We start from the raw sequence: 27,651 nt of genomic DNA, 5'->3' as shown, positions 1-27,651 counted from the left end.
AGGCAGAGAGAGAGAAAGACAGAATGTCAGAGAAACAGAGAGGGAGACAGACAGACAGACAGTCAGAGAAAGAGAGAGAGAGACAGACAGACAGACAGACAGAGAAAGAGAGAGAGAGAGGGAGACAGGCAGAGAGGGAGAAAGACAGACAGTCAGAGAAAGAGAGAGACAGACACAGAGAGAAAGACAGACAGTCAGAGAAAGAGAGACAGAGAGAGAGAGAGACAAGCAGAGGGAGACCGAGAGAGAGACAGACAGACCGAGAGAGAGACAGAGAGGGAGACAGGCAGAGAGAGAGAGACAGAGAGGGAGACAGGCAGAGAGAGAGAAAGGCAGACAGACAGAGAGAGAGAGACAGGCAGAGGGAGACCGAGAGAGAGAGAGAGAGAGAGACAGACAGATAGAGAGAGAGAGAGAGACAGACAGATAGAGAGAGAGAGAGAGACAGATAGAGAGAGAGACCTGCACAGGTGATTGGACCTCGCGGTGTCGCGCGCCACAGACGCTCCCGGTGAGGTTTCAACGGTCACGCGCGTTCTTCTTGGGTTTTTTTTTAACGTGCACGCGAGATTAGGCGGCCGGCCGGTGAGAGCGAGGACACACCGAGATAACAACCACATCCTCGGATGATCAGACCTCAGAGCCGTCGTCCATAAAGAGAGACCTCCGGGGGAAGATGTCCGTGATGAGTCCGCGTGGAGAGTCCAGACGAAGAGCCAACGGCTGTTAGAACCTCGACCGTTGGATGTTAAATTCAAAAGTTTCCCTTCGGACGGTTGTTTGTGCGCTGCGGGGATTAAACCACCGAGAGAGGGACAGGTGTCCGCTCCCCCTCTACATCCCCCGGTAGACTGTAAGGGCGACCGGGGCTGGGAGTTTTTAAAGTTATTTTTCAGGTTTTGTACAAAGCTGGACTTTTCTGAGCCATGTTGTGGACAAGGTGGCTCGTCCTGCTGCTCTGCTGGGGGGCCACAAGCGGCGAGCAGCAGGCGGATGAGAGGGACCGAGCTCCGGCTGAGGTCCGGGCGGACTCCCGCAGGCAGCGGTCTCCTCCGCCGGTGGAGCCGCTGGATTTTGGGTTCGTGCCGGCGGCGGTTTATGATACCCACGCTTACTACGAGCCAGGGGCCGTGGGGATCCTCTTCCACATGGTCCATGCTTTTCTCTACGCTGTTCAACCGAACTCCTTTCCCAAAGGTAGGATTATGATTATGGTCACCCACCTTCCCCTCCCCATCTTTGTCCTTCTTATTCCTCTCACATAGGACACAGGACAATGTCAGGAATGTCTTTATTTGTCCCTAAGTTATTCTGGATCAGCTTTAATTCCTATTAAATATCCATTAAATAACCATTATAAGCTTATGTAAGTGGCCATAACAGGTGTTACATTAAAATCTGTGACCCATCAGATTCAGGGCCCTAATTATGGATTTTATCTTTATTGTCAGTGCAGATGTTTTCTAATGGTCACATACTGTTTGTTGCATGTTAAACAAGTTAGATATGATAAATGATTACAATTAAGATAATGTTATAAAATGAGATTAAGATAAGAACGTTTTTGTGTCACAGGTGCTCATATAATACACAATATACAGTATTTATACATAGTTAAAATATACTGTATCCTTACATGGTAGAATAAAATAAAAATAGATAAAATAATAGACTATACATGTGGAAAAAGTGAAAAAAACATATAAATGATGGTGTAAAGCATGAATGAATGTTATAAATCACACCTGTATCTATGTTACATGTAAAAGCTGCACAGAAACAGCATCAGTGCCATTGTTTTATTAATCAAGCATTTACATATAAAGTATGAATGGACAAAACAACAATGACGTGTGTTAAGGGGTCCATTAAACTAAAGGTAGGACATAATAACAATGGATTAATTTGTGGTACATGATAATAGTCCACAAATTAATTGTTTTTACCTAAAGTTATAGCTAATTGGTTCCTAATTGGTGGGTTGAGACCCACCCAGGAGGTCCTAAGATAAAACTAATGGAGTAAAAAGATTATTTAAGTGATAAAAACAGGCTATACCCTGTGTGGAGAGGAATCACAAGTACACTCTGCTTCGTTTTGCGGGGTCACAAATCATAAAGCCTTGAAAACCACCAGCCTGGCTGGCTGTCTCACAAACTCTGACTGACCTGTTTTACGTCATAAACTAAGCAACAAAGTCCAAAAAAACACTGAAACCCTCAAAGCGAGCCGCTGTGTGTAGTTATTTGCACCCTGCTGCTGTATCCGTATTCTCTTCCTCAGTGTAAATCTGTATCATAACATGGCTGACTTGTACGCATGACTTCCAAAAGTGGCTGATTAAAAAGCTGCGGGGGTCAAAAGAGCACATATGCACACATGCATTTATGGTGTTCACTTGTTGAGCCCATAAACCAACGATATGAGCAGATTAATGGGATAAATAGCTGTCATAACTCATAAGTGATCCTCTCTGGGCCCATGCGTTTATATTACCGAGATGATTAAAAGGTGATCGGGTTTGTTATGTGATCAATACATAGCATAGTAACTGTTGCTCTCTTGCCCCCCCCCCTCCCCCCCCACCACCCAGGTGTAGTACAGGAACCTACTGGTCTATATAGAGCTACAAACCCACTTTAAAATGGTTTGTTTGTTGCTGTATGCACAACTATGAGTGGTCACGTTGGAGGATGACACAGTACAATAGGATTGAAGGGTTTTAAGTTGCTGCCATTTTGGTGTCCAGGGTTAGAGCCGCTGGCTAGGTAATCAATTAGCAGATCAGCGATTAGAGAAGGCTTTCTCAGTCACCTGCATCACTGCATAATACCTTAATCCCCTGCACCATATGCTGCTACTGCCAGGAACTGGCCAGTATGATTCACTGTCACACACGCACAGGTAGAGACCACCTGGACATCACGCCACACACCCTCACAACACATAACATCACACACACACACATCAAACACACACACACACACATCAAACACACCTCGACGTTAGTTATTACACTCTTTATAACTGCATTATTTAAGAGGATGAGGTAATAATGTTACCTTAACTGCCCCGTTCTCTGAGCCATGAACAGGTTAATAATGTTATGTACACATTAGACAGCAAGAGTTTGACAACTTAAATTATGTCGGAAAACAACATTCTGTACGAAACTTTAGAAATACGTCTGTGAATATGTCAGTAAGTACAGTATTTGGCACAAATAAGGGACTAAATTAAAGTATTTGTCTCAGTTCTACTAGTTTATTTTAGCATTTATCAAAAAATACTTTTACTCTCTTTCAGCTTCATGAGATAATTTGGTAATTGGTACAAATGTAGCCTTCAGCTATCAGTTTAATAGTTTTATTAGGATCTGTTCATCCTCATAACCAGCAGCATTTTAACTGTTTTTTACAGATTAAAATGTTGTTTCACATTTTAGGTGTCTATATGTGAGTTATGGACAATAGTAGTTTGCGTCTTGTGAAGGTTAGGTTATAAAAATACAGCTATAAAATTAAGCAAAGTCCTTTAAAAAGAGAAGATAAAACCAGTACACAGGTGGGTTTGTTAACAGAGGTGAACCTCGCACACATATCGAAGTACAGGAAAGGAGAAAGTGGACTGAGCTCAACTGTTATTAAAGAAAGGAAGGGTCAATCAGTGCTCACTTATGATGTTTGACATGCAACACAGTTTTGTAAATTTAAATATATATAAATTAGTAATGAATTGATTATTCATGATTCTTTTAAAGTGTTGCAAACTGAGAGACATCCAACGACAGCAGAAGTTTTTTTTTTACCTGAGATCTTACTAAATTATCCTAGTTAACCAATGTGTATATCTTATTAGTTTACCACATTTAACTGCACAGAAAGGTTACAAAAGGACTGCTGAGCAACCGTGAACATTTCAGTATAACACAAATTGCTGATCAAAGAAATATCACTTTTTTACTAACAAGTTTCTCTGCAGATGTTGTTAGAATTTGGAGAGTATTTGTTGGTATTTTTTACCAAATTAAGGCTTATTTGTAAAACAAGCTCTTCTAATATAAGTATACTTCCTAGAAAATGTGGACTTTTGGTACAGTATGTCATGTTGATAATAGTCTGTTGCCCCATTAAATAGTGTTTCCTGTGTGCTCCTACTGCTTGAGTTAGGTTATAAGAGGTGACTGCCCTGGTAGCTCACCTGGTAGCTCACCTGGTAGCTCACCTGGTAGCTCACCTGGTAGCTCACCTGGTAGCTCACCTGGTAGCTCCATGTATCAGGGCTGAGTCCTTGCTGCAGTGACCATGGGTTCAACTCTGACCTGTCACTCTCCAGCTGTCACTATCAAATAAAGGCAATAAATACAAATATTATACCAGAAACTCAAATGTTATGATGTTAGGGAGACTGTAGATTGGTTCTTGACTTGGCTTTTCCTTCTCCTGACTTCCTCACCCCTCCTTTACAGATCTGTGTGAGGGTTGCTTACTAACCTTAACTCTTGTGCACTCTTTCACTGTGTGCGGAGGCAGTGTCTGTCTTATCCCTCTGATACACACAGGGTAGATTAGAGGATTAGCATCCACAGGGCTAATGCTAACACTGCGCAGCCACCACTGCTACAGATGGCATTGTCGCACACATACGCACAAATGTGCAAGCACATACGGGCGTGCACACATACACACACACACATACTGAAAGTGGGTCATAGTCCTCGTATTTGTCTGTTTGCCTTAATTACTGTGATTGGTAGTAGGTTGTTTATCAGGAAGCAAATGTCTTAATTCAGATGACACTCAGGAGAAACTCAGAGTTGTTGGCTGATAAGGATGTTTAAGACAAGCATGGGTGAGACAAGGGAGGAATTACTCCCTTCAAAATGACTAGTTTATCATGTATTGATGCTTTAAATCTGCCCAGACAAACAGATGGATGGATGGATGGATGGATAGATGGATAGATAGATAGATAGATGGATGGATGGATAGATAGATAGATAGATAGATAGATAGATAGATAGATAGATAGATAGATAGATAGATAGATAGATACTTTATTTATCCCGAGGGAAACCCGATGGAAGAACAGTTTCTGTGTAACACTTTCCACAACTGCAGCTTACATTGCAGCTGCCTTTCATGTTTCATGGCCTTTTGTTTATAAAAGAAAAACTCTTTATAAGCTATTTTATGTAGACTGGACAGCATGTACTTTGTTGTAGAGGTTAAACAAGAGACAGAACAATGAATTGATAAGTCAATTGACAGAAAATTGATGGGAAACATTTTGAAGATGAGTTAATTGTATTTTTTTAAGCAGAAATGACAAAAATCACTGCTTCCTGCAACTGGAATAGTGATGATGCTCTTGGTCTTTTGTTAATATACAAAATATCTTTGAGTTTTTTTACTATATTATAATATTTTATAGACAAAACAGTCACTCAGTTTAATCAAGGAAATGATAGGCAGGTTAATTGATTGTCTCTTGTCCCTCTTTATCTTATCTTGTGGGTATTACTTAATGAGTAAATGTCTAATGCAAATGGATAAAAAAAGACATTCGAAATAATCCTCTTACTTGTTTTGCTCCAGCTGTACTGAGAGCAACAGTAGTATTTAAAGTAACATACCATATACATAACTGTGCTTTGGCAAACCTGACATGACGTAACACTAACACCTTGTTAACTGCAGCCTACAACTTCCTGTTAACAATTTATAAAGACAATATCTGTCCATATGCTGTTTCATGGTAATGTTAAAGCAGCACAGTAAAGAAAATAAAACATGTTTGTGGAATAAATATTAATAGTTTGAGGATTTTCTTTAATGTTTGCTCCTTTCTTGTGACAACATGGATAATTTCCTCGCTCCAGGTTTCATGTTTAAAACACTCCTCTCGTTCTAGAAACAATCTCAGATGTGAAAATCACTCTGTTTAAACTTACAACAACTCATAAACATCTTATGAGGAGTTGCAAGTACTTCATTTTAAGCTGTGATGAGCCAAAGAGCGCCACTGAGAACCGCTGCTTGAACCACTGTAGTTTGCGAGCATCATAGCGAAATTATGTAGTTTTCCTTTTCTGCCTTTAAATCATTGAATGTAATCTGAAACTTACATTTCTCCTGTAGGGAAACTTTAACTTGTTTCCTCCTCAGGTTCAAAGTGTCACAGGGAGTTAGAGAGACTCCTTACATTGGCAGCGACTGACCATTGTGGTGTGTGAACCCTTGTTGTCATCCCTACTAAACACTAAATATCTCTTTTGTATACAAAATATACAAAATTATTCAAGCTTTTATATATTTTTTTAACATATTGTGGCTAAAAGCATTTAGACATTTAAATTCAAGCTATATCCGTGTTTTAGGCTTTTCTGTAGTTGCATGGAGGCAAATAAGTTGTCTAATCCACGATTAACCATGTCAGGGGTTGCAGTTACACAAAAGTTTGTTCCTGCCTTTAGTGTTTTTATGTATGTTTGGGCTGAGAGTGCTTTACATTAAATGAGGAGTACAATGTGGAAAGTAGAGATGGTTGTTAGCTTGCATAACGCTTTGTCCACACCTTCCGGTAATCTCTCAGAGCAGGTCAGCGTAGAGGATTGTGCTAGCCTATATTTACACATTACAATAAGCAATAAGAGGGTTGTAGGTTCTGACTTATCTATCACAACAGCTAACCAGCAGCAGTGTTTGATGGTTTGCTGTTGACATTTTCTAGTCTTACAGTGGCTTGTATGAACCTGTGTGTGTGTGTGTGTGTGTGTGTGTGTGTGTGTGTGTGTGTGTGTGTGTGTGTGTGTGTGTGTGTGTGTGTGTGTGTGTCTGTGTGTGTGTGTGTGTGTGTGTGTCTGTGTGTGTGTGTTATTTCTGATGTGATTCACCTTGTTTAACTGAAGTAAAACACTAACAGTCCCAAACTGGGGTTTCTTTAAAAGCCTTGGATTATGAAAGAGTCAAGAGACACACAGATAAAATGTTCAATTACTACAATGATATTGAATAAGTTGGTTTATTAAAAGTTGCTCTTCACAATAAACACTAAAAACCTAAACACATTTTCTGACTATTTAGCGGACACGTTGGTTCAAGTTGGACGGTGGTCTCCTCATTCTTTCAAGTCTAATTCTGATGGTTGTTTATCCCCCCCTCTTCCTTTCGTTTGCAGTAGCTACCTCTTATACTGGGTCACTGAACTAAGCTGTCTAAGCTTAACTACCCTCGGTGGCTAATGCTAACTAAGTAGCTGAGCAGCAGCAGGTGGCATCGACCCGACTCAGATGTGCTCATATGCTGCATCTGCAGAGTTAACAGAAATAGATGTGTTCACCCTACATGACAGTCTGAGGTCTTCCCCGCAGGTGAACCAGTTTTATAAACAGTTGGCAAAGATCTGAGAAAGTACGGCAGCTAACTTCCAGCAGGAGAGGAAGATGGTGCTGCGAGGATTATCCATATGGTCACAAAAGATCTTTAAGCCACCAGAAAGGCTTCTTCAGACGTTTTTACTTTCACAAATTACCAAAAAGTGCAAACTGAAAACAATCATTCAACAAAAGAAATTTAAATACCAGTTTAAACAGAGTCCCCATGGAGAATGGAATATTTACTGACACATAGATTCATAGAAAATAACTGGCAGATTAATCTATAATGAAAATAATTGTTAGTTGTATCCCTATGTGAGCCCAATGTGGGGAGAGAGAGGATGACAGTAACAGTACTTTACACAAACAAGTCTAGTCTTAGTACATTGCAGTTGCATGTGTTTTCTCACCTCACCTGAGGGTCAGCAGGTGTTTAAACAGAAGGCAGAACCAGAGCCGGTCAGCCCTGTACGCACACTTACGCATGCTGTGTAGGGCCCCCGCAAGGGCCCCACCTCCCCCTCGTGTCAAACAAGGTGTCAGTGTTTACAACTTTAATGGGAGAGAACACAAGTTTACCTGATTCCTGTTCCCACATTTCATTCTCATGGTGTTTCTTTGCTCTTTTTCTGACCGATAAAGACCCTTCATCCTAAATTTGACGTAAAGTTCTGTGCTCAGCTGACAGTGCAGCTCTCTGTCTTCCAGGGCTTTTTTATGACTTTGTTCCTGACCAAACTGAGAGAGAAATACAACTATTTATTACACTTGATAAACACTAACAGGCAGCGCCTTCCAACAGCGGTCAGGTCTCTGGGCACCGGTCCAGACAATATATGGGCGTGATCCTCACAGACGCACATCATTTTTAAACAAGATAATAATTATCTCGTCTCTCAGCCGAGGTTTAGTTACAACTCTGTAATGGGAGATGTAAACAAATAGACTCACATTTAAATGTTATTGTTATTATATTAGCTGAGCATGCAGGCTATATACATCTCCCAGTAAATAATAGCCATCGTATAAATAGTACTTGAATGGACCTAATGCAGCTATTTTGAGACTTAAAGCTCCCGGCAGAGCCTATAAACTTAAGTTCACGTTGTATAGAGAAAGCTAATTATATAACATTGTGAGGTATATTTTCTACAATAATAATGTTAATATTCAATTATCTTAAGATTCTATAGAAAATATTCTACTGAATAAATATTATTTGTAAAATTCTGTATAGATCTACTAATTCTTAGACCGACAGACGGTCTTAAACTGTTTTAAAGGAGGAAGAATTGTAGTGGGGGCACTGGGCTGTCAGGTGTGACTCTGTGGCAGATAGGTTACATGGTTTGAGGGTCAGGTAAGAGGGCCCTCTCCCTGGGCCTCAGGGAGGTCAGGACAGGCTCTGGGCCTCAGACATAGAGCAGTTCAGTGTGTGTGTGTGTGTGTGTGTGTGTGTGTGTGTGTGTGTGTGTCAGCTGTGTCAGCATCTACATGCTAAACTGGCCTCCACCTGCTTGTCGTGTGCAGTGGTATCTACTGACCTAATCTGAATAGGCCTGCTATATGACAATAGTACATTTTTAAAAGAGAAAAGAAGTGCAGACATTACTTTTTTTATTACATGTTCCAATATCAGCACCTTAATGTTCATTATATTTTGGTTCAATGTGAGCCATCTGACAAACCAACACTCAAAATATTACCTTTACTTTGTATGTCTCTTCAAGCAAGTAGTGCTCAGTGTTCACGTACTGTGTATTTCTATATAACCTCGTGAATATATATGTGTCAATGGTGGAAGAAGTATTCAGATAAAGTAAAAGTACCAATACTGCAGCGTAGAAATACTCTATTACAAGTAAAATTAGAATTAGGATCAAAATATTAAATTCCTCTAATGCAGAATGGCCCATTTTAGAATAATTAATATTATATTGCCAGATTATAATTATTTACCTATTAATATGTAAGCATCGCTAATGTTGTAGTACCTTAATCTATAATAATACATCATAGATTATTGGTTTATTGTTGTTGAATGTTGTATTTTATATAGTGTGGGGTGTAGATGTATAAAGTGGAAATGGAAATACTCAAGCAAAGTACTTCTAAATTGTACAGCACTTAGTTACATTGGACCACTAGTTTGTGTACACACGACATTTTTCTGTTTTTTAACGTACATGTTGTCATACAAATTGCTGCATGTATGACTTTGTGTTAATGCAAGTGTTCATGTTAGTGTGTTAGTGTGTGTGTGTGTGTGTGTGTGTGTGTGTGTGTGTGTGTGTGTGTGTGTGTGTGTGTGTGTGTGAAGGAATCAGTGTTTACCTGCTGAGTAACAGCATGGGTGAGTCACCATCCAGGTAGGCTTAGTGTTGGCTGACCTATATAAACACACAGACAGCTGGACTGGGCTGAAGGCCTCATTGGCCGTTTGACCAGCTTCCGCAAAAAACCCCACACAGCTGTTAGATATGTGAGGAAATACATTTGCAATACTGTCCTCGGAAATTAAAAAATGAATCCGCGTAATCTGTGTTGTCTGCTCATGACAGATAAATGGATTTTTCGCTCCAGCATAGTATACTTCCTGTAAAACACCATTGTACAAGTGATTATAATTCTACTGGACGGATTGAGAGACTTGTGTACTTAACTGCTTTCCTATCTGTTCTATTTTTATTTATTTTCTTTCCAGATCTGATTGTTAAAGTTATTCAGCAAAACATGGGGGGAATCAAAATAGAAGAATGGAGAAAGGTACGTTTGATTTAAGTAATAATTGAGATGAACTTGATCTTGATATTGCCATGTTATAGATAACCCAATACTGACAAATGTATCTGTTGATTTATTTAAACCTGTTTTATAGTATGTTATTGCAAATTCTAAAATATGAATCTTGTACGTGACATTTTATGTGAAATTGTTTCCGATACCAGTATCAGAAATTCCTCAGATAATGCGATATTATTAGTACACGAGTCCATGCACCTACCCGATACTGTGTGACTTATTAGCTCCGAAACAGGACCCTGCTACTTCCAAGCAGTGTCCCGTTCACCATTTCTTTCTCAGGATAGGGAAGTCATAACCCACCCTACTCTGACCCCGACAAAGGGTTTAACCAGGGCCAGGCCATAGGACAATGGTAGCAATAATACTTCATAATATACGATATATATATCTATTTTCGAATGCACATGTATCGGACCGGTATACGATATCAGCCGATACACAAAGTTCAGGTGTCTGCATCAGTGTCGGAAAGGGAAAAAGGGAATCAGATTTTATGTGTTTCATTTGAAAGAAAATGTATAAAGGATCATTATTTTACAATATTAAGTCTCTCGAATACTTTGGACACATTAACAGTATCCGATTACATCGTGTCCTACTTAGTTACTGTGATGTTAACAAGACGTTTGATATTTCCCTGGTTTGAATTGTTAGTACTAATTTTATCTTTTCTCTCTTCCTCGACTTTTGATGTTGCCTTCACATCCCTCTTTAGAAACTGTAATTCAGCTGCTTCCTAATCTCCTGGCTGTCACACTGACCTTTTCTTCTTTCTCTTTGTTTTCGTCTCATTACGGCTTTGTGTGTTTGTGCTTGTTGTCGGTGTGCACGTGCTATGGGATCACAGCCAGAAAACGTGGTCCTGTTACTAAAGGTAAACTCCTGTCTGCCAAATTTCTCCCATAATACAGACTACAATGTCTTAAACGTGACAGTATGATGACTGTTTGAATCCTGTCCTCCTGCAGTGGATCCACTACGAGGCCGGGTTCCTCATATGCGCGACCATCGGTATCTTGATCGTGGTCCTCACCCCCATCATAGGCATGTGTTTCTGCGTGTGCCGATGCTGTGAGAACTGCGGAGGGGAGATGCACCAGAGACAGAGAAAGAACGCCGACTGTCAGAGAGGTTTCTACACTGCCTCGCTCGTCGCCACCTCCATCTTCATTGTGTGAGTCATTATCTTTTCAGTCTGTATCATCTTGTTAATCACCATCACTATGAGGATTGTTTTTTGTTCTTTTCATGAGAGGAATTAAGGTTATTAGTATTAGAGGGATTCTGATGAATTGTTGGAAAGTTAGGGGCTGTAGTGGTCTTATACTGCTGCAAAGGTTTTGGATATACTGTGCTAGATACTGGAAAAACTATTGAGATGTGTACCTTGACATGAATATATTTTCAGACATACAACAGAAAGGGAATCCCAAAGCAACCAGTACTGAAGTGTTTTCTGAATATCAGTCCACCCTAACATGCTACAATTGACTAGTATGGGGCGTTCTTGAGGTTTACAAGTTAATATATATCGAACCATGAATAACAACCCTGTTTCTTGTCTGGCCAGACACCCGTGGAGCATCTCTTTCCCTCATTTCCTTCTATCTCTGTATTATCTATATTAAAACGGAATAAAAAGTCACAAAAACATGAAATAACAAGCATTATAAAAATTAACCTAAATTTCCTCACCATAATTTCATTGTAAAGTTATTTTGTAGTGCAACAAATTACTCATAAAGTATTTTCAGACTCAAGATGGACAGTTTAAAAAATATATTATATATAATAATAAAAATATTAGAATAATATTGTATTTTTTTCTTCTTTCTTGTCAAAGCAGTCATTACTCACAATGCTACTCAGCCACTGAATGTTTAGTAGGAGATTAGGGTGTGTTATGCTAGTAGCAACAGGTTTGGTCACATCCCCAAACTTTTTGTTTTATTTATTTATTTTTGTCATTTTCAATTGACGCTGCGTGTGACATATCACATATTAGATTTCCTTCTGGGGCCACAAAAGGCTTAGTTAAACTCTTTTTCACATAGGCAGTAGTCCTGTTGAAGCCCTGTGTAAAATCTGTGGCGTTCCCCTTTAACAACATCTACTTACACACGGACTGGAGCGTGCACGCAGTTTACCTGCTGTGGAGGAGACAGGTGCTTGGTCAGAGAAATACGATCCAAACTGTTCAGGACAGTTAGGTGTTACTGATATCACTTGGCTGACTGTGAGAGGCCTCGCTGTCTGAATGAGTGCTTTCACATCACAAGCATGCATGCTCACATACACACAAACACACACATGTGTATGTAAAGCACTTTGTGGCCATTTGGAGATGCACAGATGTGATCAGGGTTTTGTTATTTATATCATGGTCATCTCTCACTCAGAAGATTTTTTCTTTTTCTCCTTCTATTGACAGATCTTTGAAAGAGATCAGTTATTAAATACATTATGATTCTCACCATTCAGTTCAGGGATAACAGTCAGATTGTCACAGCAATAATTAACAAGAACACAGCTGAAAGTTTGTATGTCATCAGCGTGCAGTGTGCAGGATTCATCAAACCTGTGAGCTGTTTATTATAAACCTTTTACCTGATTGTTTACACTTCATTCAGTCGATCAACAGTCAGTTCTAATAGGACAACCATAGAGACAGACAGGCAGAAAAAAACTGTGTCACATTTTAAGACTTAGAAATACACGTTTTAAGAGATAAACAGACTGCCCATGCAGCAGAAATACATTTTATTGTACCTGTGCTGCCATCTGCTGGCAAATACCGGTTACTGTATTTATTTACTTTACTGATCCTGTATGTGTGTGTGTGTTTCAGTGTGGGAGTACTTATCGCCTATGCTGCAAACCATAATGTCAGCATCCAAATTAAGAGCACACGGCGGCTCATCAACACCAATATGAGAGACATGAAGACATTTGCCAACAACACACCTGCGGTATGCACACACACACATTCTCATGTATATATACACACCAAAATTCATATTTGAATTTTTTTTTTTTTTTTTGTTGCACTGCTCTAAACTGTAATGTTTGATTTCTGTTGCAGCAAATTGAATACCTGACAGCCCAGTACACCACAGCAAAGAACAAAGTCCTGTCAGAACTGGACAGTAAGTTAAACTCAGACTGTTTACATACTGTACAGTATTTGTCTAATGTCTCTCATTGTGTTTGCGTGTGACTCTGTTTACCTATAAAATGTATAACTGCAGTGTTGTCATTGAACTGGACTCTGATCCTTCCTGACAGACATTGGACCTTTGCTTGGTGGAAGGATCCACAGTCAGCTGGAGAAAGAAGTGGTTCCCTCACTGGACACTGCACTGCGTATGGCAGGAGGTAACACATATTATCGTGTATTAGCTTATAGTACAACCTGCTGTTCAGTTCAAACAGCTGAGACATAAGCTACAGTACGTTCACGGCACTGCAATTCTCATTTATTGCTCAGATCTGAATTTTTTTTGTGTGTTTTTGTATGGCTGTTCACATTATTTGTTAAATGTGGCCCATATCACATACCTGTATTTGAATTTGACCCCATATGAAAGTGACCCAATCAGAACAGATCACATTATATATAATTTGTGGTCACATATAAGCAAAAAAAAATCTACTTTGAATCACTTGTGCCTGCAGTGTGATGACAATGTATCACAATGAAGTGCTGCTGTTACCACATCCGATTGGGGGTATTTATTTTCTTCAGCCATGAGCCATTTCTGTTACAATGTAAAATGTTGTTCATGTTTTGTGTGTTAAAACCTTAAAAACAGGTCAAACAAAACCCCATTGTTTCATATCAAATACAAAATAATATACTTTTATCATGATGAATGTTACAATAAACTGAATTTGTAAAGTGCTCTGAAAGTCAAATTGCAAAATACATCTTAATTGTTCTCTTTGTAAAATGTTTCTACCCTTATTGGGTGATGCTACGTGATTTATTTTTTCATGCAGTTTCTCCTCTTGTGGTTTTATTTCATCAGAATTTTATTTGTCTTTTTTTACGGACATATCCTCACCATTTTTTAACTTTCCCTTTTTCCTCTCTAATCCCCTCACATTTCCTTTTATCTAAAGCAAAAGTTGAGAATGCCATCAAAGGTAATTACAGCTGATCTGGATTCAGTGTTTCAGTGCTCGTGACTTGGTGTCAGTGGATCCTGGGTGTTAACAGTGGCTAGTTCTGTGGTGGTTACGTGAATTGTGGATTTATATTAGTATAAATCCTATGAAGGTCACCAGTTTGACAACACAAAACGACACACAAATGTAGATTATTTTAATAAAAGAAGAATTCATTCATTTCCATCCATCGTGTTTTCTGCTGTAGCCATGAGGGAGACCAAAGAGGCCCTAGAGAACGTCAGCTCCTCCTTGGAGGTTTTACAGGAGGGGACAGGGCAACTTCAGGCCAGACTGACGGGGGAACGTGCCTCTTTGTCGAACACCCTGTCAGACCCCGCCTGCACTAATGGAGCCGTGTCTCCCACCTGTAACACCATCCGCTCCACGCTGTCCCAGCTGGGAATCAGCGCTGACTACTCCAAGGTACCAAGAAACTAAAAAGATTGTCTGACTTGTGAAAATGACTGAAAACATTTGAATATGACTGTATTTACTCATCTTCCCTCATTTCTCTCTGTCTGTCAGCTCCGAGATGTCAGTCATGCCTTGGACAATATTGATACAGTACTGAAAACAGACCTGACCAACATTGTACAAAAGGTTAGTCTCTGTCTCCAGCTCCTTATCATCCTCCTGCTCATCTTGTCACTTTCTTTTTCACCCCATGTTATTCTTACAAAACACACCCTGGTTTAAAAAACTAAATGATATCTTAATCATCTTTTCTCTCTTACTGTCCACCTCCAGGGTTACTCATCCTTTAATGACACACCAAGACTGGTTAAAGAACAAACTAAAAACATTGTCTCAGGTACACAAATTTGTGTGTATACTGTATGTTTATGTATTTAGTTTGGCTAACAAATTATGCTGTGTGCTTCCTCTCCTCTTTACAAAGTCTTTCACGTTCACATTTTTTTCTCTCTTACCTTCACCTGCATACTGGTGAAACTACAGCTCTACCTCGTAAGTCTTGCTTTGTCCTTTTTCACTTCCTGATAGAAGCCCCCAACCCCCTCAGGCCTTCTGTTTGAAATAGAAAAAAAATGCACTAATTCTTGTTGCTTTTCTGATTTTTTTGTTCCTGTATTTGTTTGTAGGAGTAAAAGGCACGCTGGATAAGATTGGCGCAGAGATCAACGGCTTCTCCAAGATGTTCCCAGTGGAAGCTTCTCTGGCCAATTTCACCATTTTCCTCAACCAAGGACTGAAAAACATTGAGTCCTATTACCCACAGATTGACCAGATGGATTTCTACAGGTTTGTGCATGTTGTCTGTCTATGTTTGTTAATCAGGTTGTGGGGCAAAAGTCTGGCCACCACAAACTACAATCACCATGACTCCTAATGTTCCTCTGTAACTGCTGGATGTTTAAATAAGTAACCATTTGCTTACAATTTGGACATATCTTATTTCTCCTTCCCCCAAGTTCATGTTTAGGGTAAGCCTCCAGTAAATAACACTGTTTGTGTGTGTGTGTGTGTGTGTGTGTGTGTGTGTGTGTGTGTGTGTGTGTGTGTGTGTGTGTGTGTGTGTGTCTGTGTCTGTGTCTGTGTCTGTGTCTGTGTGTGTGTCTGTGTCTGTGTCTGTGTCTGTGTCTGTGTCTGTGCTGCAGATGGATCGGCTGTGTGGCAGTGCTCTGCTTGGTCGTCCTGGTCCTGGCCTTCAACATCCTCGGACTGCTGTGTGGCTCCTGTGGCTACGACAAGCAGGCTACACCAACAACCCGAGGTTGCCTGTCAAACACCGGCGGCAACCTGCTAATGGCGTATGTTACCAAGACAACCTTCCCCGCACTATATAGTAAATAGGAAGTGATTTTGGACATAGCTTAGACCTCCCTCATAGCAGACATTTTGACTTGTAACACAGGTGTACCTACAATGTTGGCTGCAATCCATTTTAGTGTGCTGGTTCCAGGGCCCTGTTCTTGTGCCACTTTTACTTCTTCTCTGCTACACCTGAGTGGAATAAAGCCATTATCAGTGCTGTTAGATACACCTGGGTTTCCCCTGCTCTGATAAGTTCAAATGTCTTATATTATTGTAGAATACAACATACAAACTGTCAATGAAGGACATGAAAGACAGACATTAAGTGGGAGTTTATCAAACTTGGTGAAACTTTATGAACTGTCATACTATGAGTGTCATACTAAATATTTGTTTCATCTCTCTACAGACAAGTAATATCTATAGATTTTATTTCTTACATTAATGAATATCTCCTGAGATGCAGTAGAGACAGGTTACTGACATTATAGTCTGTTTATAGAAAGGTCTGAGTGTGGCCAAAGTTCAGTTTTATACACACTTACTTCCCACAGTTTATATTACTTTGATGATGCATTTTGCCAGTGAAAAATTAGGTACTTTTTTAGTTTACCAGTTACTGAAAAGTAAGCCAGCAGCTAAAGTTTGGAACCTGAATGTTGGTTGATTAGACCAAAGGAAAAACTTTAAACAAAGGGAAGAAATGAAGCAAACATGAAAGCAGGAAACAGAGACTATAAGATAGCTGACTGACACACTCTGTCTCTTGCTCTCTCAGTGGGGTTGGCTTCTCTTTTATCTTTGTCTGGGTGCTGATGGCCATGGTGACCACCTTTTTCATTGTCGGTGGCAATGTGGAGAAGCTGGTGTGTGAGCCGCTGGCTAACCGGCAGCTGTTCAAGGTACTGAATACAAACTCTCTTCCTTCCTGAATCGTCTTATTTTCATTCCCCTCTCTGCCTGTTTAACTTGGAGAGAGTTTTATCTAAGAAGGATTGTGTTACATAACGGACAACACTGTCGCTCTGTGCTGATGAATATGCATGTGTGTGTGCAGATCATAGACACACCATTCCTCGTTCATCCCGCCAAGAAGAACTTCCTTCCTGGGATGCTGTTTCAGAATCCAAACATTGACTTGACTTTGGGAAGCATGTATAGGTAATATACCAACAGCTGATACTGTACATATTGTGCATAAAGCTGTTTTTACGCATCCAAAAGATGTTTGTTTTCAGCTCCAAAAAGACATTGTTTGCTGCAAGGTACAGAATGTGTGTCTAGTAATAGAAAGCAAAGCAAAAAATGCAGCAAATTACCTGATTTTTAATTAACTTAAAGATGAACACCAATGGAATAGCATACTTTCAAAAAATAAAAGTGAGCTGTATAAATATACATTTACACTTCAGCAGTTTCGGTATGTGACTATACTGTATGTGTGTTGCAGGGACTGCTTTGAGAACAACGGTCTGTACCATGCTCTGCAGCTGGAGACCATGTTCAACATCAACTCCTTCCTCAACAGGACCGTGGTAAGTGTCAGTTTCCTGTGTAGGAATTGCTGATAAAAATCAGTGTCAGTGATGCTTTGGTTGAGCAACATGAAGGACAACCTTGTGAGTTTTTAATGTTTGTTTCACAACAGTACAACAACGATCTGGCCAAAGTTTTTGAGAGCGTGCAGGTCGACCTGCAGCACATCACGCTGCTGGAGCAGGCCGGCAGAGACAACCTTATCAACTTCGCCAACTCTGGAATCGGACAGATCGACTATGAAGCCTACTTGGCTGAGGTGATCTGTGTGTGTCTGTGTGTGTACAGTACGTGTATTGTGTCAAACGGTGGAGATAGTCCTCCAGTATGGGGACAAAAAGCAGGTCCCCATAAGGTAAATATATGGGTTGAGACCTGTTTTTATTTAAGGTTAGGCTAAGCCTCCAAGAACTAATCTAAATTAATATGCACAAAAAGTCTTAATGTTGTTAAGGTTATTATAATAATGTAAATAAGTAAAACTGTTATTATATGGAATTAAATTAAATTAAATTAGTTATAATTTTAAAGAAAAAGGGACAGTACAAGTACAAACATAAAATATTCTTAATATGCAAAGAGGATTACTTTTTTGGCTAATTCTAATTCAGATTATTCATTGAAACACTTGAAAGTACACCAAATCCAGACTGAAACCTAATTAACATAACTACTAATTGTGCAAACCGAGGGAACCTGAAACTATATTATCTGTGTTTTATTGTTTTAGGTAAATAAGGGAGTCACTCTCGTGGATCTCCTGTCCTTCTCCACCGACCTGGAGGCTCAGGCTGACCAACTGGTGAGTCTCATCATTATCGTACCAACAAATTACAGCAACAGCACAAAAGCTTTTATCATTCAAATGCCAGAATCGTAAAGAAACATGCTCACATGTTTCACACATCGCTTTGAATTACTGTAATTAAGGAAAAAACTTTTATGTTTGTCAGCTACAGGGATCTGTCACATAGCTTCCATTCACGTTCAACTTATTCTGCTAAAGTATTGCTTAATGTTAAGTGACACAGACCTAAACATCCTAATGTCCCTTTAGATTGTTCATGTGACTGGAAATATGGACGCAAGCAGTCATGTTTCTACTCTGACAGCATGTTTCTCTACCTTTTTTCCAATTCACTGACTGAAAAGGATTTCTTTGACAATTTGTATTACAAGTCTAATTAGTTTGTTTTGTTCATTTTAATTAATATCTATTCACATGCTGTAGACTGTAGGAATGAAAATTATTAAGTCCAAGTATACAGTCAATATACAGTCGGACAGCCTCTCTGGAAAATTATTTTGCTTTAAGCTCAGAGATCTGGCTTGTTGGTCTGAACAAGCTGCCTATTCACTCTGAACACACACACACACACACACACACACTTATAGCACATGTATAGCACATAGTACAGGAACTGTGCCATTTAAAGGCACTTGGGACAGGCCACAGAAGGATTAGTGTGTGTGTGTATTTGTGTGTGTGTTTCTAAGGAAGGAAAGAATAATAAATCACCGAGTTAATATTCATTACCTGCTGTGTGTGTGTGTGTGTGTGTGTGTGTGTGTGTGTGTGTGTGTGTGTGTGTGTGTGTGTGTGTGTGTGTGTGTGTGTGTGATTACAGCCACGCGGTGCTCTGGAGAACGCACTGAAAGGACATGCCAGCAGTATCAGACAGATTCACAGAGAACAGGTGGTTCCCATGGAGCAAGCAATGGTAATCACCTTCCGCCACAACACTAACACCACACACATATTAAACTCTTACAATCTACCGTAAAACTTCTAACAATAGCCCAGGTGTTTATTTGCTTAAATCACTGAACTCCGCCTGCATTTATTGGGGACAGGCCTCTATTTGGGACAGGCCTTTAATTCCTTTAGCACAAAACTAAACTAAACTCTAACTGCTGCTTCTCTTGAGATTTGTTCAGCAAATTTGACAACTAACATGATGATTATGATCGCTTGTTTACCAGGTTACCGGTAAGTCAGAATGAATTAACGTTATACTTTGGTGTTGATAGTTTTCGTAAAATGTAGTGAAAGATTGAAATGTGGAGAATCTAATTGATCTGCACGATGTGCATTATGTACATACTGACAGAAGTTTAAACATTTATATTTGTGTAGGAGATCAAAACGACTTAAAACTTGCTCAAGCAGGCGACCTGAAAGGTTTTATACATCAAGATAATTTCTATAAAATCCAGACCAGGCCTCTATTTGAGACCTGTGTTTATTTGTCAAAATGAGTAGCTACACCAGGCTTTTAAAAGAGACCTGCGTCTATTAGGGACCCTGCTTTTATTGGAAGTTTCACGGTATATATGTGCACAAGCTAATAAACAAAAATCATCTCCTAAGTAAACAAATACACAGTATATTTACTTTAAGAGAGTCAACTGAATAATAGAAAGAGCAATTTTATGCAGCATCTTTGAGCAAACACTCATTTTAAGAGTTATTGTAACAGCTGATGTAGATAATTGCAGATAATATGCAAAAACAATAAGGTACATTATTTCCTGCAAACTGCACAAAATATCCACAAATACATATAATAAAAATCACATTCAAAGCTACAACACATTCAGTACTCAGATCACAAGCTTAAGAACAAACATTGAATATTTCAGGCACTATAATATTAGTAAACATGTTCTATTAGCTGCTTAACTTTCTTCCTTTCTCTTTTTCTATCGTTAAATGGTGACAGAAATATGTCAGAGCGCGGGTAAGCCGCTGTTGATTCACAGCAACGTGACAGTGTTGTTTATGTGTGTGTTTTTCATAGCGGTGTTTGTTGATGTTGTGACAGCGTTGATGTGATGGTTTAGTTGTTATTTAGACCTGCAGTTAGGTTTTGTTTGGTAACAGTTTGTCTTTTCACACAGAGTACCCTGAGCCAGAGCATCAAGCAACTGCAGAGGATGTCCAGCGACCTGCCGGTGAGGAAACAAACAGAAACACCAGTACTCATATACTGTTATAGTATAGTGTTTTATCAGTGGACAACCACAGTTATTTTACTTTCATATTGACTTCTGTGATCTAATAAAGCCTTCTTATGTGTCCAAGTCAAGACAGGAAATGTCTTGTTACATGTTTCACAGTCAAAAGCTTTGTTATGTTAAATAACAGCGTGACTTCAACATGAGCATGAATAACTCGATGAAACCATCACATGTTGTAAATAACAATAATAATACACTATAACACTGTTGTGTATAACCAAGTCTACTAATCATAGTGTGCATAAAACGTCTTATCAACAATCTGAATACTGAAAGGATTTATTAAACATAATTACTTTCTCGTTTATCTGATACAAGTACAAATTAATCTCTCTCTCTTTCTCTCTCTCCCCTCTCTCTCTCTCTCTCTCTCTCTCTCTTTCTCTCTCTCTCTGTCTCTGTCTCGTTTTAGGTCAAGGTCACAAATATCCTGAGTGCCATTGATGCAGCAGAGTATCTCATCACTAATAACGCCTCCCATGTGGTGAAACAGGTAAAGAAAATGACAACAAACAGTATCAGTGATACGTAACTGGGCACACGTGGATGCATTTCTTGCCACATTAGTTGCTTCAGACTAGTAAATTATATGATATTAGGTGATACTATTTATTATATGATATATAGTTCAGTCCAGGCTTTTTACTTCCAGTTCAAGCCTGGTTAACCTGAGCAGAAACAGCACTACTCATTTAAGATATTCTCGCTGGACTATATGAAATTACTGATAAATTATTAATTATTTTGTCTTATCTTAGGGATTCAAACTTTCACTCAGTCACTAGTTTGCTAATATGTATTCTTCTCTGTAGGAAACAAAAGGCTACGTACAGAGCTTGGTTGGATACTTCAGACAGTACACAGAATGGGTTAAAAACTCGGTGAGTATGAAACAGATTTCTATGATGTATTGTACTGATGTCTCCTTTTAAAGATTATGGGTTAATAATTGACCGTACAGAGACATTGTCCGCAGAAGGGAAGAGTGTTATTGTAAGGTGCAAAGCTGAAGCATCCCTCTTGTGTCAGATTTATAGTCAAGACCACTTTTGTGGAAAAGAAAACTTTATTTCCAAATGCAATATATTATTATATATTAGAGTATGGCATCAATGACAACAGAAATTGCATTGATTAAATCAGATACAGTATAAAGGAAGATCTGGGGTGGGTACGAGTTGGCTTGCAGAGGAAGCAGCAATGGGTAGACAGGCTGAAGCAGCTTAAATAAGGCGCCATGTATGATATTTGCCAGTTGGATGCCTGCAGGGAATCAGCTAAGCTATGAGCTGATGTGAGTTGTTTACGATCAGCTGCCTGCCTGAACTATACTAGTTGTATGTCTAACTGAACTAGCTATGCTCAATTCGATTATAGTGAATGAACAATACTCTCAGTAATCGAGCTGCACTCTTTAGAGTCAACATGATGTTCAGGTTTCAGTCAATGTACAGAAGCTTTAGTTTAGTTCTCTCACGTAACACGATTATTTTAACAGTCCAAGAAGCCACTTTAAATTTATATTTGAAGTCTGTAATAAGAAGGTTGAGGAGAGATCAGTCAGCAGGAACTGAAATGTCCTTTATGTGACGAATCTTTCCACTACTACATACATACTTAAGTTCTGGAAGTCATCCATACATACACTGTAATCTATACTTACTTACTGAGTGTGTGTATTTTTCCCTACAGTTGACTGCAGAGGTGGCCCAGTGTAAACCCATCAGTAACATTGTGGACAGCATGGAGATAGTAGCATGCAGCTTTATAGTCGACTCAGTGGTAAGGCACCAGAACACTGTGCCTGTGTGTGTGTGTGTGTGTGTGTGTGTGTGTGTGTGTGTGTGTGTGTGTGTGTGTGTGTGTGTGTGTGTGTGTGTGTGTGTGTGTGTGTGTGTGTGTGTGTGTGTGTGTGTGTGTGTGTGTGTGTGTGTGTGTGTGTAAGGCTGCTGAGGTGGACTGATTCATTTCACAGCTGTATGTACAGTATGTAAAGTACATTTTCCCCACATGTATTTGGATTTCAACTCGAAATATAAACGGCTCTTTGATGGTTTGAGGGAGCTCTGGGTTTCTGGGAGCAGTGAAGACTGTGGAGTCATTCGGCCCACATGTATGAGAACAGTATGTTCTCGAGACTCTGAGACACAAACACACACACACACACACACACACACACACTGAGATGAGATAGAGTCTGTTTTGAGGCAGGGCGGGGAGTTACACACACATAGATTCCTCACTGTTTTCACTCCGGCCCAGAGGAGTTTTAAAGTTTCATATTTACATGTTGGCTATATATCGTGCAGTTTGCAGTTATCGTTAGTTTGTGAGTGTTTAATGAGAACTCAAAGAAGCCACAGACTGCGGTAGATATAAACACAGATTTTATATGTGAGTGCTCCAGCAGTGCCACTGTACATGTGTGTGCGTGTGTGTATGTGCTCACGTGTTTGTGTTTATATGTTCTGTCCTATTTGTGCCTGGTAACGTGCGCGTTTCTTGTGCTTCCATGTGAATGAAATGTAGCAGGAACAATGTGTAAGACTGCAACTAAACAGTGTTTTTTATTATCAGAGTTAATCTGACCAGTCTTTATTTAGTCTTGTAAGTTGTCACAATTTCCCAGAGTCCATTGAGACAACTTCATATTGCTTCATTTGTTGTGGCCGACAGTCCAATACTGTAAATGTGTTTATATATACAAGCTACCCACCTTTAAGTTTACACCTGGAGTTTACAGTCTATATTTCATTTTATTTTTCTTAGTTTTATATTTACACTTATATTGTTTACCTTGTGTGTTATGTGCAATTACTACTGTTTTACTGTTGTATTTTTTTTTTACTACTGGCTGCAGGTACAAAGAATACATTTCACTGTGCATTGTACTATGTATAACTGTGCATGTGACAAATAATAATCTTATCTTATCTTATCCAAAACCAAAAGAGCAGTGCTGGAAAAAAATTACAGTTACTCAAGTATTGTACAATTACCATTTTATACTACTTTATACATTTCTAAAGCAAATATTTTACCTTCTTACTGCACAACTGTTGTTGCTTTACTGATTTTGCATACAAAACACATGATTGTTTCATAAATTATAATAATAAACACACTTAAATTATAAAGTTGTCAAAATTAGGTTTAAATCCTCCAGCTGTGCATTAATCCTAATAACCCATTAATACAATATGTAATGATATATTATTCTGGAAGGGGACATTCTGCTGCAAAATTACTTTTACTATTAATACTTCAAGTACTTTACACTGTGTTCTTGCTACTTTTTTTTACTACTTTAAAAGATCTGAATACTTCTACCTCTTCATTTGAGCAAATTAATTACTTAAACTTACACATTTTTGACTAATAGATGTATTATTTTAGCACTAAAAATCTATTTTAGAGAGATTACTGTTTATTGAGTTTGACAGAAATGTTAAAACTGACCTTTAAACATGTTTTTCAGAACACATTCTGGTTTGGTCTCGGAGGCTGCTGTATACTTCTGATCCCCAGCATCATCTTCTCCGTCAAACTGGCCAAGTATTATAGGAGGATGGACACAGAGGACGTCTTTGAAGAGTGAGTCCAAACCCTTTTGTACATACTGTATAGCCACAGACATAAATTAGATTTGCTTGCTATTTTTTTCTGAATCTTTTCTGCCAAAAGGAAATTAATTAATCATCTTCTTTCCTTCTCTCTGCTATTATTCCTCTTCATGGTCCTTGATTCTCCTCATATCTTCTCCTCGTGTTATTTCCACGCTCTCTCTCCAGCTCCTCTTACCCGTGGCTCGTTGCACTTTGATGTATGTCTGCTGTTAACGCGTCCTTTCGTCCTCTTCCACGTGCCCACTCCCTGTTTGGTACGGGACACTCAAAGCATTTTTGATCTCTTTCGCATCTTTTCATCAGAAATCACAAGCACGGTCTTTTCTTTCTTTGCACGGATCTTCATTTCATCATCTTCTCCCCCTCCTCTGTCTCGACTTTATTTCTCAGAGGATCACTCCATCCTTTTTTGCTTTCGGTGGAGTCTTCCCCATTTCTCTTTCTCACCTGTCCGCCCCTCGCTCTTGTGTTGCAGTATGGGTAATACAGGTAATCATGGTGAACAGGTGTGCGATACCCACGGAGACCTCGCTGTGGTCAGGTACGAGCAGCGTCTCCGCTTGCTTGCATGCCGCGGTCTTAATTGGTGGAGGGAGGATTATTTTGTGTGTATGATTGATTGTCTGCAGACAGTGAGACATTTACTGCATTTCTCCACACATGTTAAGTTTATAAAGAGTTTTCCTGTATGTATGTACGTGTTTGTGTGTGTGTGTGTGTGTGTGTGTGTGTGTGTGTGTGTGTGTGTGTGTGTGTGTGTGTGTGTGTGTGTGTGTGTGTGTGTGTGTGTGTGTGTGTGTGTGTGTGTGTGTGTGTGTGTGTACATGTAGCTCTCCCTATTATGACACTCTGACCCGGTTCCCTCGGGCCTCTGCTCCCCCGAGCTACTGTGACTGATGACCTGAAGGAGCTCGTGGATGAGGTACTGATTGTCACTTATAACTTCTCACTAACCCTCATGACAACGTTAAGAAACTAAAACCATCTGAGAACCTCCAGACATTTAATCATCATCATCAGTCTGACTTCACCCAGGAGATTTTTTTTACTTGTCAGTGTTTCTTCCATTTTTTTTCTTCTTCATTCATCACCGTTCTTATCTTTTAACCCGCCAATGTCCGTTCAAACACCGGGACTCAACAAGGAAAAGTTATCCATGACGGAAGATACTTTTATACACCTGCATCCAAATTGTGTGTAACTATGTCTTGGTGTTTGTCCGTGGGTTCGTCCGGTGTGTAGGAGACATCCTGTAGGGAGAACAAGCAACAAAAACTTAAAGTGATATATCAGATTTTTTTAAAGTAGAGGTTGTATGAAGTACTTATCCATACTTGACATGCTGTTGTGTGTGTACAAATAAAGATAAAACATGCACACAAAGATATCACAAATACAGTTTACAGACTTTTATTTTGAGTTGAGTATTTAAGTGTAATCTTGTATCGATTGTACCATCTTTAGCCTGTGATGTAGAAAATTGTGGCTCTGAAATAAATATCATTTATAGTCAGTTTCTGCTATTTTAACACTATGGGAACTTAACATTTGAATGTTATGATACAGTGTGGTTTGTAGGGCTATGACATGATACGATATCGTCTGCTGACCTACCGTATATAAGTTTACATCCAATTTATGTTTGTTTGCTCTATCCCTCTCCAGTCCTATCGTAGTAAAGATGGTGACAGTGCTTAAGTCACCCTAAAAAAGGATCTCCTACTACAGTGTACTTCTGTAGGTCTCGAGCATGCACAGAAGTACAGCAGCTGATAAACCCAGAGTTGATTTCATTTTCTCTTTTTTCCCACAGCGGACAAGAGAACTGGAATTAATATTTCCCTTCGTGGTAAGTGCTCATCTCTTCTCTTCATCCAACAAAAACACACTGTGTGACGACGGCAGGTTATTTCTCACATGGTCTTATTGTTTTTTAGGATCTCTGGACTTTGAAGCTTTCCTATTCAGATCTTGTAACACTTCCAAGAACCAAAGGGAAGAACAACAACAACAATCAGGAACTGTGTGGTGAGGGCGTCCCAACCCCCCCCCCAAGTACCCCTTCAGGCCATTTGACAGGGACCTCTGATGCCAGCCAACTGTACTTTATCAAATATTATCTCAATGCACACCAGCATCCAGTCACAGCAGTACCACAGCAGTCCTTCTAGTGCGTCATGCTGTACATTACCGACTATCAGAGCAACGTTCCTGCATAGCTAGTTTTACCTGTAGATTACATTTGTTTGTACTTACATCATCAGTTTTAACACGGTGACACACAAGTGTACATTTTTTACGCTTTCAAAACTTTTGAAAGTTTTATATATTTTTATTAATGTTTGTTTTATAACATGTAAGTAGTCTTTTTTTTTTTTGTAGTAGCAGTAGCTCTTTTCTGTCCTTTTCTTTTCTTTTCTTTGTTAATATTTGTAATATAGGTCGCATCAGTTTGGCTCCACACGTTGCATGAACCAGGAAAAACGCTCATTGGCTTTCTTTGCAGAGAGTTAGAAAAGGTACGACGGGTTCGCAGTGATGCTTTGAGCTAAATGCTGACGTCAGCATGTTAACAATCTCACAATGATAATGTATCAGCACTTAAGAGAGTATTATGGTCATAAAACAAAGTATTTCAATCAGGAGAGACGGATATATTTAGTTGACATCTGCACAATAAAGATGAGAAATGTGAAAAGTTTTTGTCGATCAGACCCCATCATGACGTTATCGTATCTGAATCACCAAAGTCACTCAGATTTATCCTCTGAGGTCCATAAATGTCTGTACAAAGTTTCATACCAATCAACATTACCATCTTTAGAGACTTGCCACGGTTTTCCTGTTTCCAGTCTTTGTGCTAAGCTAAGCTAACCATCGCTCGGCTGTAGCTTCATGGTTAGAAAGAGAGCGAAAAGAGCCAGTTTTTCTGAAATTTTGAACTTTAAACACTGAAGGAGGAAAGTTTTCTAAATTATTAAAATCTTTGACACATGAAGAGATCAGCCCAGAGTTTGTCCTGGTCCATTGCTAAACACACACACACACACACACACACACACACACACACACACACACACACACACACACACACACACGAGCCAGATACACATACCCTAACAAGGTTTTCAGACAGCTAACAAACAAAATATTGTGTCTTAGGCATTTCTCGCCAGACCATTAGTGAGGGCTTAGTTGCTTGTGTTGTCAGAGGTTTTTTTTTTTCTTCGACATCCTGTGGTTTGAGAAATAAAAACTCAGAGGTTGAGGACTGAGCCTCCACAATACAGCTGGAGTTGTGATGAGGGCGCAAATCTGTGAATAAAAACTTCAGTCCAATAA

General features: G+C 39.4%; 1 protein-coding gene across 7 annotated transcripts; it reads left to right on the top strand.

Moving 5' to 3' along the window:
* The first annotated feature begins 452 nt into the window (after positions 1-452).
* prom1b (prominin 1 b) lies at positions 453-27,651 on the top strand. Of its 7 annotated transcripts, XR_007881562.1 has the most exons (28): positions 456-1,197; positions 10,083-10,144; positions 11,031-11,057; positions 11,152-11,357; positions 13,032-13,152; positions 13,266-13,329; positions 13,469-13,558; positions 14,306-14,329; positions 14,559-14,776; positions 14,879-14,953; positions 15,101-15,164; positions 15,454-15,613; positions 15,970-16,122; positions 16,905-17,028; positions 17,184-17,287; positions 17,577-17,661; positions 17,775-17,921; positions 18,393-18,464; positions 19,291-19,383; positions 20,386-20,403; positions 20,564-20,617; positions 21,096-21,176; positions 21,496-21,564; positions 22,376-22,465; positions 24,162-24,277; positions 25,140-25,231; positions 26,123-26,158; positions 26,247-27,651. XR_007881562.1 is itself a non-coding variant. In XM_051384440.1 (27 exons), the coding sequence occupies exons 1-26, from the start codon at positions 927-929 to the stop codon at positions 26,142-26,144; spliced, it is 2,610 nt and encodes an 869-aa protein (XP_051240400.1). In that variant the 5' UTR covers positions 454-926; the 3' UTR covers positions 26,145-26,158; positions 26,247-27,651. The 7 variants fall into 7 exon arrangements, 3 of the variants coding, with proteins under 3 accessions (XP_051240399.1, XP_051240400.1, XP_051240401.1); XM_051384440.1 differs by lacking the exon at positions 25,140-25,231 and having other exon boundaries at positions 454-1,197; XR_007881564.1 differs by lacking the exon at positions 14,306-14,329 and having other exon boundaries at positions 458-1,197.

Source organism: Dicentrarchus labrax, unplaced genomic scaffold (genome assembly GCF_905237075.1).
Source record: "Dicentrarchus labrax unplaced genomic scaffold, dlabrax2021, whole genome shotgun sequence".
Lineage (NCBI taxonomy): Eukaryota > Metazoa > Chordata > Actinopteri > Moronidae > Dicentrarchus > Dicentrarchus labrax.
This window is presented reverse-complemented; position numbering and strand designations above follow the sequence as displayed.

Excerpts from the sequence above, each read along its gene's own strand:
- prom1b (XM_051384439.1), top strand. The coding sequence starts at position 927 with ATGTTGTGGACAAGGTGGCTCGTCCTGCTGCTCTGCTGGGGGGCCACA. Across the intron at positions 10,145-11,030 it reads AAATAGAAGAATGGAGAAAG|CCAGAAAACGTGGTCCTGTT; the intron begins GTACGTTTGATT and ends ATGGGATCACAG. Across the intron at positions 18,465-19,290 it reads AGGCTCAGGCTGACCAACTG|CCACGCGGTGCTCTGGAGAA; the intron begins GTGAGTCTCATC and ends GTGTGATTACAG.